The following is a 12,281-nucleotide window of genomic DNA, read 5'->3' as shown; positions in this document are numbered from 1 at the left end:
CCTGCTCAGGAGGCCGTGAAAAATCACAAAATGTCTGTGGTATTGCATTCCAATCTTCTTTGGAATTTCTCTTGGGGTAAAGAGGAACACTGGAGGTATTAAAAGTGTCATTCACCCTTTTAGTACTGGGAGAATCTGAGTGACAGAAAGGAAATGGTTACAACTACACTCAATGCTCTAAACTTTGAAATTCCCCAGATGCTAATTTTGAAGTCACTGAACTGCAAGCTTCTATCTGACCTTGGGAATTATGGCTATTCCACTTTAATCAGAGATGCTTCACTGTTCATCCATTCATGGTACAATTTCCTATTCTAATTCATGCTTTGATCTTACTCTGACAAAGTACTCAGAAATCATTTGAAATGATTCTTTAAAATATATTTTCCTTGACAAACAGCATAATGTTTTACTAGAGAAGAACAAATATTAATTTGCCTATATTCCACCTTATTAGCCCTGAGATCTGTAAAATTTGTTATTTCTTCTGATGATTGTTTCCTGTTAGGGGGTAAAGAGAACAATAATATGTCGAGTTCACTTCTGTGTCTGGACTTAGTCACAAAGGGTCTGGTAAGTTGATCATGTGAGACAGTAAATCACTTTTGATTGGTTTAGTGATGGAAAGTCCTGGATGACCAATACATTTCGGACTTTGATGGGAAATCAGGAGAGGAGGTAAATGTTCCATGAGGTGCTTGATGGCTTCCAAGTTATATAGAAGATGCTAGATAGAAGGGAGCAGACTACAAGGTAGTAATCTATTTAAAGGATGCAGGATCAAAGGCAACATTTCTGTCATTCTAACTGCTTTGCTCACTGGTGCTAGAATACCCACTGGTGTGCATGCATATATAGATACACACACAAAATAGCCTGCCTTCAGGCGCATGAATGTAATGGCTGCTAATGTGATTCAGTCAATTGCTGTGGTTAGGTAGCTCTAACAATGGAAAGCGACAGGAAAAATATATTGACAATTCACATGTAATTCAAGGGGAAATAACAAGGACAACTTCCAGAAAGAGTGGTAAGAAGTTGATAAGCTAGGTCTACAACTGCTGTAAAAGGAGAAAAATATGAAAGAAAATTTTGTTACAAAATGACCTGTTCCAGGGTGTGGACTGCATATTAAAGTTTAGTGGGGGGTGGCCAAACACAGCACAGATGGGCACCTTGGTCAGCTTGGACAAGTTTGGCTGAAGGGTCTCTTTCCAAGCTGTAAAATTCAACTCTATTCTCCATCTTTCGTAGTTCTGAGAGCATTAAGAATCAACTGTATTGCTGGTCTGGCCATGGTGCACCAGCTGAATGAATTATCAGGAAGGGACAGACACAAATTGCCAAAATGAAAGGTGGTACACAGAATTATCAGAACTTACTACTGTCGGGGTAACTAGCCAGCGAGTTTCTATAAAACCTACACTATGTAAATTATATCTGGACTGTTACAAAGCAGATAATCTCATGTCAAAAACAAATCAAGTTTGGCCTTGGCAGTTACCTTAACGATATCACACCCTCTTGGTGTCAGAGCAAATAACAGGACCCTCTGTTGCCAACATTATACACACAGCCTTCAATCTAGTAGATAACTTCCATTTATAAATCAGTCAATGATTATCAATAGTTCATTATGTGAAAATATTATAACATTGCTTGAGGATAGATGGTTCAGAAATTAAACTTTGCTAAATATTAAGTAGACCATTAGTTCCAATAACATTAGAACAGACAAACATCTCCCAAGGGCACATCACACAGCTGTTTAAATTCTAATTACTCCATCCATCCATTAGTTAGGTTAGGATCACATAAAAGGAAACATTACCTGCTACAATTGACCTCGTCAGACTTGTTTCACTGATGGAAGTCGGGAAAGTAAATGTTAGAGGAACTTTTCTACTTGTGGCAGGAGCCTCTAATTTGTCTCTGGGCATCGAGAATGGGAGTGATGCCGTGCTTTTGCTGGGCATGTTTTTTCCTTTGCTTGAGGTTAAAGAAGGCAGACTAGGAAATTTCCAGCAACACTGATTTGCTGTTGCTTTGCCGCTTGAAGCCTCTGTCTCAGAAGTTGACATTTCATCTCTGCAATCTACACTGATGGTTGCAACTGGATTTAATGCAGTCTTTATAAAGATGGGCTTGGATTCATTTTCTGTTATCTTGGAGGAGATTCCCACTTGTATTTCAGTGCATAAACCTATTTGACTAATTTCTGCTTGCCCTCTGTCCACTGTGGCTGCAAAATCGTTGTGAACTTCCTTTATTTCTTGGGAGTTAGGTGTTATAACCAAGCTGTGCTCAACATTGCTTGTGAAGTTTAATAAGAGATGACTTTTGACTGTTCCACTATCAGGAATAAGAGCTACTGGGTCATTTGTATCTTTCTGCAGATCATCAGTACTAACAAATTTGCTTTCTGAATTATTACCATCTTCTTCAGTTATATCTTTCCCATGGTTGCTTGGTCCCAGGGGTATTTCAACTGAAATATCTATTTCATCAGGATCAACACAAGTGTTATGAATACTATGATTGGATTGGTCAGTGAATAACTTTGTGGAACTGACATCTGATTTACAGCATGGATTAAGCAATGGGTAAGGTCCAATTTTACCACTGTTAACACAGTTTTCTTCCCTTCGGCTGTGGCATCCTTGTTGCTGCTGTAAGATGAAGTCCTGCTCATTTTTAATTTCATTGACTGACGGAGAGTCGAGATCAGGAACAGCATGAAGCAGAGCTTGGTTAGTATCGCATTGTACTTCATTTGCACTGACTTCCTTTGTCAAAATCTCATCACTGCCAAGAGTTGCTCTGGCTTTAATCCTAGGTGGTTCATTTATAAAAACACCTTTGTCACACTGTGTGGTTTCAGTCTTATCAGTTGTATCACTGAATTTATGCGCGATGGAGTTCATCTGCTGATCTACATCTGCACTACAGGCACCTAATGCATCAGTGCTGTCTGAGAGCATCTTCCTTCCTTCCACTGGGACATCTGCCAAACAGACAGAATTGTACTGTGCCTCGAGTTTTGCACTTGCAGATTCTGCTTTGTGGAAAAGGTTTCCTGTTTTACCTTGTTGAAAGTCTTTGGACACTTCAATATTACCTTCCACAGTCAATACACTAATGCATTCTTTTTCATTCACAAAGATGGTCCCATTATCAGTCTCTTCTCCTGCCATTTCTGTACCTGGCTTAGTAATGTCGGGTGAAAATTTATTGCTGTTATTAACTATTACAATAAAGAAAAAGATTCATCTAGAAAGTTACATGGGACATTTTCCTCAGCTTTCATTTATTTTATGCAGCTTTAAATAAATGATTAAAATAAATTTCAGTGATTTTTCAACATGGCAAGTTTGCAGGCACATTTGTAATAACTGGAACCCAGACTCTGTAACACACAATGTTGGCATCCTGTGAAAATGCGAGATGTTTTACCCCCCCTACTCTGACCATCTCTACAGTTCTCATTCTCCATTCTCTAATGTGGGGATGTATTTGTTGTTGCTAACAATATTGCCACTAGCCCATATACTGCTCCCAGCAATATTCAATACACTCTCAGCTACCAACATTTCCCCCACCACCATTCGTGCAAATTCGGCAATCAGCAATTCCCTCCACCATTTCTACAACAAAATTAAATCCTGGTATCTAGTACTGGTAAAATTCACTGTACCCCCAGTCAAAAAATCCCTTTCATAATTGTGAGGATGGCAAATCTCTTAAGTCCCAGACAGCAAAATATCTTGGCATTCTAAATCCTACCAAAATGCAGCTAAACAGCAATTCCCCATCGTAATATGAGCCAAACACAGGTAGGTGGGACTAGTGTGGATGGAGCAATTTGGCAGGCATGGACATTGGGCCAAAGGGCCGGTTTCCAAGCTGTATGACTTTGTACACCAGTGCCTCAATACAACAGCACTGCGCCACCTTCCCATTTTCACATTCCACCACCGATATTCCTTAATCCTACCATTAAAACACTGTTATAAATAAATACACAAAAATGCTGGAAAAACTTAGCACGTGCCACTGCGTCCATAGGAGGCAAAGATATATAACTGACGTTTTGGGCCTTAGCCCTTCTTTAAGGAATGAATAAAATCAGACAGGCACCTGAATTTAAAAGCTGGAGAGGGAAGAATGGGCAGGGGGAGGAGAACAGACCAACAGACAAAAGGTGTTAATTGAATATAGAAAGGGGAAAGGTGAGAATTGATCAGGGGACTGGGGTAGCTCTGTGAATGCTAGAGGAAAGGAGGCATAGGGACAGAATTTTTTTGGAGGGGTAGGAAATGACAGAAACTAAAGAAGTTAATGTTAATGCTATCTTGTTGGAGGGTGCCCAGACAGAATATGGGTGTTGTTTCCCCCAATTAGCAGGTGGTCTCAGCTGGGCAGTGCATGAGACCATGGACAGACATGTCGCATAGTTATGGGGTGGGGAATTGAATTTGTTGCTCCATAACTACAAGTTCAGCTTCTCACTATTACTGGTCAAAGAGGTTTATTCCCAAATACATCATTTCTGGATAACTACTCGCACTGCCACTTGATCATGAACATCTTCCCAGATAGAAAATACTCCAGATGTGGAAGTCCCAAATAAAACAAAAGGTGCTGAAATAGGTCAGGTAGCAACTGTAAAGAAGAGTTAATGTCTCAGATTGATGATATCTCATCAAGACTAGGGTACAGACTTTAAGCTTAAATGTAAGCTCTATCTCTTGTTCCACCAATACTCCCTTACCTGCCAAGTATTTTATTTGCCAGTGACCTGTCAATAGTCTTAAAAATCCTTCCCATTGATACTAACACCTTCTTTAAAGCACCTGCATTCCCATGAGACACACAAAACACTGCAGATGTTGGAATCCGGAGCAAAAAACAATCTGCTAGAGGAACTCAGCAACAATGGGAGCTAAAGGATAGTCAACGTTTCAGGTCAGAACTCATCATTGTTCCGATGAAAGGTTCCGATCCAAAACACTGACCATTCTTTGTCTCCCACACATGCTGTTCATTCTGTTGAGTTTCTCACGCAGTTTGTTTCTTACTTTCCTTGACTTCGGCTTCATACCAAGAACTACTTTTTCAAAAATATGGTGGATATGATTCTGATAAAGAGTCTTTGACGCGTTAATTCTCTTTTTCCTTCACAACGTCTGCCTTTTTTTCAGAATTTCTGTATCTGCAGGTTTTTTTAAAACATTCCCAAAACTATTAAGTTAAAATCAGAAAACTGCAGATGTCAAAACTCTGAAATATTAACTTGCTCTTATTACATCCAGTCACCAAAGGTGGCACATCTAATAACCACAAACATCTTCCCTTCAAGCAACCTTCGTTTCTTGGGCCTTGGGCAAAAGAGACAGAATTAAATGCATAATTAAACATAAAGCCACTGACTCACACTTTCTGTGCAAAGGAGCATATATTATTCAGATGAAGAACACTACGCAATCTCTTACAGCATAGTAATAAAATGCCATTTGACTTATTCAACTGCAATAAATAAGTTACCCTGCTGATCACAGAAGGTGGCTATTCATTCTAACATGCCTATACAGGCAACTTGACTAAGCTATCCAAGAGAGTCCCATCCCCCTGGCCTTCAGAGCACTGTCGTTTTTTTTTCCTTATCAAATACAAATCCAATTCCCTTTTGAAAGCTGTCATTAGTTTATTTCTGCTGTTTATTTTCAGAATGACAAACTCTACAAGAACAAAATCTTATCTCATTTCTGCTTCTTTTACAGATGACATTGCACATTATAATCTTACCAATGCCCCGCCTTTAGAAGCCCTACTGGAAATCTGGCAATACATGTTTAAATATTTGCAGGCTCGAGTTCCTGTAACATTTTACAATCACTTGATTGGTATCAATTCAGTAAGGGGATGCCCAGGATGAGAAGAAATTAATTTATGAATGAGGCAGAAAAACCTTGGAATTCTCTACCTAAGAGGACTGTGGAGAGACTCTATCCCTGAGTATACGCAAAAGGTACAGATTGATAGATTTTAGGGATATGGGGAAATCAAGGTCAGTATAGTAAAGTATTGGTGAGATAAAGATCAATTTGTACTGAACAGGCAGAAATGGCTGACCATCCTCTTACTTCTGTTTCTTGTGTTTACATTCTATTATCAGACAGCAGGTGAAACCGAAGTTCAGACACACAATGATAAGTGATATTTAACATTTGCTGCACCATGAGATAGTGACTAGAGTGTATTCATAAAAGTAATTATACCAATGAACCAGTAATAATCTGTCTCAACTAGTGCACTTTTTACCAATTTTAATTTAAGAACATTTGAACACTACTCAACTATTTTTCCTAGTTGTCAAGGTTTAGTTCTGAATTCATTTTTTGACCAAGACTACATGGCATACTGTTTTATGTGCAACAGACACACAATAATTCAAGATTCCTATTATTTATGCTTAGGAAGACTTAATACCTGTATTACCTGTATTGACCATTCTGTTCTGATTGCCGTTCCCTTGTCTTTTGAAACCTAACTCATTGGATTCTTCATATACTTCCTCTAGTATGTGGCTGTGGGTTGCTAAATGCTTTACTTTACTGTCAGTATCCATTAATGCCTCACTCGCATAGGTCTGCTCTTCGGCTGTCTCCTGAACTGTAGCTTGCTCAGAATGTTGCAAAATATTCTAAAGGAGTGGAGGGAATTGGGGGGGGGAGTGAGGAAGTGAACAAATAGTTGTTAACACTGAAATATATTTACCAGAACAAATCGTAAATTAGCAACAGTGAAATGTAATTTAACCTAAAATTTTGTTAGTTTGATGTAACCCTTGGCTCAGCTAACACATTTGCCTCATGGACAGTACACAGAGTTTAAAAAGAAAGGATCTGTATTTCCACTGCATTTTCCATAACCCAAAACACTTTACCACTAATGAAATATTTTCAAGTATAGTTGCTGTTGTACTGTTGGGCATTGATAGCCTATTTATGGACAGAAGGATTCCTCAAATAGTAGTGCGATAAATCACCAGATAATTTTAGTGATGTCAGATGAAGGGAAGCATTGGCCTGGGCATCAGGGAGATCTCTAGCAATGTAATAAAATAAATCAGTGCCATACTGATTTTTGCCTTGAGTTGCAGTTCTCTGGATAGGATATTTTACTTGTCACAATCTCTGAACTTGATCCCACGACAAGTTCAAAAAATAAGGAAACAGTGGGATTAAATAACCTACGATGTTGCAATTTCTATGTTAAATGACATGAAACTATGCTTTCGATGCAGTTCACGCACAAAGACACGAGGGTGTGGAAGGTGCATTGTTTCTTTGTAATTGCGCTGCAGAGTAATTTTGTAATGGCATTAATACAATTTTAAAACAAGATATTTTGTGAATGTAGAAGTCATACATAATGATGATGCAGATTCGCATTTAGTGTAATGCTAAAGTTGTGGTACGTGAAGACAAATTGGCACAAATTCAATGAATTCAACCCAAAAGCACAAACTGACTTAACCTTGGGGCAATTTGAAACCCAATTTTCAGTATCAAAGCAGTGCAATAAGATTCCTACCACAGGCCACTATTTAAGTGCACTATATCATAATTCCAAGAGTAATAGTAAATAAACTTAGCTCACCATATTAAAAAAATTAATTCTGGTTAATTTATTTCCCACAACTATCATTAAAAACTAGTTAGATCATCTCATTCTGATTTGTGCGAACTTGCTTTGTCCAAACTGGCCATCATTTTCTATCATACATTTATGACTAAATTTAAACAGCTGCAAAGTGGTTTGGGATGGCCAGAGGTGGTTAGCAATGCAATTTCTTCTGTTCCGTCATTTGAATCCTCATTCATTGTCATCTAAAACTGATCTTCATTTGTTATTATACTTTCAAATGCATATTTCCTTCTTTACCAGTCTTCAGAACTCTAAACTGCTACCTAAAGATCATTTAGATGCACCAATATATTTTATCACATACAATATTTTATCACATACCTAATAGTGGCCTACATTTACCATTCTTTATTGCTTTACAATTTAATAACTGGTACTCTACTCTATAATAGCATATATCTAGGCAAATAATAAAGCTATAGAGTTTGGTCAAATATACTTAGAGAATAGCACAATAAAACTTCCAAACTCGTATGTCTATCCAGATATTATAATTGTAAGACAACACAAGTTTTATAAAAACTTACTTGGAAATCCACAATCTCTTATTCTGGAGCATTTAAATTAAAATAAAATTCACCTGCTCTGCCTGCATTTGTTGTTCATGTACAGTCTGTGCAGGAAGCTTACTGTAGATCTCTTGGCATGATGCATGAGCCTTTTTGAATGATTCTAACTCAGATTTAATTTGTTGATTTTCTTTATTTAGTTGAGTCTCCTGTAAGCAAGATATGCAAGTCTAGAAACCTCATGCAATAGAATTATGCAAATAAAAAATACTGTATATACTTGTGTAGTCATCAAATTTTTGGACCACATTTTTTGGCCTAAAAAAAGGTGGGGGGGGGGGTGGTGGTGGTTTGACTTTTACACAGGTCAAACTTTTGAACTCGTGAAGTAGCTGTGTCATTCAGGAGTCAGGAGCTTCGATGACCAGGACCTATGATAAGTCTGCAGTCGGGGCATTGGGAGCTCGGATGGGCAGATGGCTGGGACAAGGATCTGTGGTCAGGAGTTAGTGTGCATGGGCAGCCGGGGTAAGGATCTGTGGTCAGGAGTTAGTGTGTGTGGGCAGCCGGGGTAAGGATCAGTGATCAGGAACTCAGATGGGCAGGCGGCCGGAGAGAGAATCTACAGTAAGGAGTTCGGGCAGCTGGAGTGAGTATCTCCGGTGGGGAACTTGGCCAGGCAGGCAGGCCAAAAATTGGGGGGGGGGGGTGGTTCAATTTTACACAGGTCATATAAAAACACCCGATTTTTGGGCCAAAAAAAAAGGGGGGCAGTTGACTATTACACGGTATTGATGATTACATGAGTATATACGGTAGTGTAATTTCTTCAACTTTCACGTATAGCAAAGTCAGTACTTATAATATCATTATGCCTTAGTTATTACTATGGTTGGGATTATTAGAGAACAAACTGCAACCATGAACTGGTACAGAATTGAGATCCACACACTTGCCTGAACTCTCAGCTATTATAGGTGTGAGAAATTGTATTTAACAAACAGTGGCAAAATGCAAATGTCACCCTATCTTGGGTGCACTTATCACAAAAGAGGCTATCCTGCATATTGTACTCGTAAAACCGTGTATCACTCTTTAAATAAAATGTAATGATATGACAACATAAAATGAGTCAACTTGCAGGAGAAGTAGAGGAGTCACGTGATGGAGTAGCGGCCGGTAGGGGAACTCCAGCCCTCTCCAGAAAAGTTTAAAAAAGATAGAGAAAAAGCAAAGGCACAAACACAAAAACCATAACAAAGTGAAAGTAAAAATGTGGAGAAAATGGCAGCGAAGAGAGAAAAACCAAAAACAACGGGAAGAAAAGAAGAAGGAAAGACATCAGAAGAAGAAGGTGAAGGCCTTACCGGTACGAGGAGGCCCGCCGTGGAGAGAGAAGCCTGCTCCCTGAGGCCAGTCGAAGCCCTGAACTCGGGACTACAAAAATGGCTCACGGAGCCAAACAAAAGTGCGCAACCACGCATGCGCGAATCCTCGCGCATGCGCGATGCGCAAGACAAAAATAACACTGACGGGAGGGAGGACCAGCTGAGGAGTAGATCTCCACAGCTGAAACAGGCAACTACAACACAACAGCAAGAGGAAAACATAGAAAATAACGAGAACAAGAAGGAAGAGAATAAAAATAAGAAATCAAAGAATCAACAGATGACCAACCCAGAGAAAGAAGGCCAATACCAAGACACTTCTAATAAAAATAAGAAGACCAAAAATACCCAACAAAATAAAACAAACAACCCAACAAGAAAACCAGAAGAGACAGAGGTAAAGGACACAGATCCTGGAGTGGACTCAGAAGAAGAGGAGGAAGAACACAGAGAAATGGAAGATGAAGGGAAGGGCAAGTACATGGATATATATTTTTTTAAAGAATATATGGAAACAGTAAAAGAATGGCAGTCACAAGAATTCAGTGAAATAAAAAGAAGAATAAAAAGTACAGAAGAAAAAGTGAATAGATTAGAGATGATCATGACAGATATAGGAAAAAGAGTAGACAAGGTTGAAGAACGAGAAACAGCCATAGAAATGGAAGTAGATGACTTAAAAAAAATCTGATAAAAAAGTTAAAGAGTCACAGGAGCTGTTAGCTCAGAAGATAGATATAATGGAAAATTATAATAGAAGAAACAATATAAAGATAGTGGGCCTTAAGGAAGATGAAGAAGGCAAAAATATGAAAGAATTTATAAAAGAATGGATCCCCAGGGTCCTAGGAAGACCAGAATTACAGGAAGAAATGGAAATAGAAAGGGCACACAGAACATTAGCCCCTAAACAACAACCACAACAAAAACCAAGATCCATTCTAGTAAAATTCCTAAGATATACAACAAGGGAAAATATATTGGAGAAGGCAATGAAAAAATTAAGAGAAGACAAAAAACCACTGGAATACAAGGGTCAAAATTTTTTTTTCTATCCAGATATAAGTTTTCAACTCCTGAAGAAGAGAAAGGAGTTCAATGCAGCAAAAACGACCCTATGGAAAAAAGGTTATAAATTTATGTTAAAATACCCAGCGGTACTTAAAATAGTTATTCCGGGGCAGCAAAACAAACTATTCTCGGATCCGGAAGAAGCACGAAAATTTGCAGAACAACTACAAAACAGACAGAGAGATGAAGAGATGTAACAAGAACAAAAATGACAACAAACTATATGTATGTGTGTATGTAGATATATATATATGTATATGTGTGTATGTATATATGGGTAAGAACTAAGAAGGGAAAGAAAGGGAAGAAAGGAAGTAAGGAGGGAATTAAGAGAGTGACCTTTGTTATATATGAAGATTAAAATCTTTTCTGGGGGGGCTGGGTGGGGAAGAATTACATTCACTGCAAAATCAGTTAACGCTTGCGAGCGGATTTGCAAATCCAAATGGAGTGGGGAGATGTGATTGCCCGACAAGGGACAAAGGGCAACTCAGAAAGGGGAGCGACTATTGGGGTTAAAGGAATTTTAGATATGAGAATAGTGGAAATATTTTGTGTTTTAGAAATGTTGTCTTATAATGTGTTCAAAAAAAGAAAGCAGAAATGGATAAGAAGGGAAGGTGGTGATGAGGAAATGGAAAGGAAAGATAAACAAAATATGAAATAGCTATGTTGAACTATATGACTTTAAATATTAATGGAATAAATAACCAAATCAAAAGGAAGAAACTGTTAAATTTACTGAAAAAAGAAAAAATTGATATAGCATTCGTATAAGAAACACATCTAACTGAAGTGGAATACAAGAAATTAAAGAGAGATTGGATAGGACATGTAACAGCAGCATCATATAATTAAAAAGGCAGAGGAGTAGCTATATTAATCAATAAAAATGTACCAATCAAAATAGAAGAGGAAATAATAGATCCAGCAGGGAGATATGTAATGATAAAATGTCAGATATATTCAGAATTTTGGAATTTACTCAATGTATATTCACCTAATGAAGAAGATCAAAAATTTATGCAAGATATGTTTTTAAAGATAGCAGATACGCAAGGGAACATACTAATAGGAGGGGATTTTAACCTTAATTTGGACTCAAACATGGATAAAACTTGAAAAAAAACTAACAGAAAGAACAAAGTAAACAAATTTATAATTAAATCAATGCAAGAAATGCAACTTTTGGATATATGGAGGAAATAACACCCAAAGGAAAAGGAATATTCATACTATTCGGGTAGACATAAAACATACTCAAGGATAGACCTATTCCTGTTATCAGCCCACATTCAAGGGAGAGTTAGGAAAATGGAATATAAAGCTAGACTATTATCGGACCACTCACCCCTGTTATTGGCAATAGAGCTAGCGGACATCCCACCAAGAATGTATAGATGGAGATTAAACTCCATGCTACTTAAGAGGCAGGATTTTAGATAATTCATGGAACGACAAATTAAAATGTACTTTGAAATAAATACGGAATCAGTGAAAGATAAGTTTATACTATAGGACGCAATGAAAGCGTTCATCGGAGGGCAAATAATAAGTTATGTAACAAAGATGAAGAAGGACTATAATCAGGAAACAGAGCAGT

General features: G+C 38.0%; 1 protein-coding gene across 13 annotated transcripts in view; it reads right to left on the bottom strand.

Moving 5' to 3' along the window:
- Window positions 1-12,281, bottom strand: part of ccdc73 (coiled-coil domain containing 73) — a 127,972-nt gene that overhangs the window by 5,150 nt on the left and 110,541 nt on the right. For 9 of the 13 annotated variants that reach the window (XM_069902608.1, XM_069902596.1, XM_069902603.1 and 6 more), the window contains 4 exons: window positions 8,291-8,428; window positions 6,499-6,703; window positions 1,832-3,244; window positions 2-135 (listed from right to left, as the gene is read on the bottom strand). In XM_069902608.1, coding sequence (XP_069758709.1) covers window positions 2-135; window positions 1,832-3,244; window positions 6,499-6,703; window positions 8,291-8,428 — 1,890 coding nt within the window. The remainder of the gene's footprint in view (window position 1; window positions 136-1,831; window positions 3,245-6,498; window positions 6,704-8,290; window positions 8,429-12,281) is intronic. The other 4 variants (XM_069902622.1, XM_069902640.1, XM_069902660.1 and 1 more) reach the window with 4 other exon arrangements.

This window comes from Narcine bancroftii, chromosome 1 (genome assembly GCF_036971445.1).
Source record: "Narcine bancroftii isolate sNarBan1 chromosome 1, sNarBan1.hap1, whole genome shotgun sequence".
Taxonomy (NCBI): domain Eukaryota; kingdom Metazoa; phylum Chordata; class Chondrichthyes; order Torpediniformes; family Narcinidae; genus Narcine; species Narcine bancroftii.
Note: the sequence above shows the minus strand (reverse complement) of the source record. Positions and strands in the feature narration are given on the sequence as shown.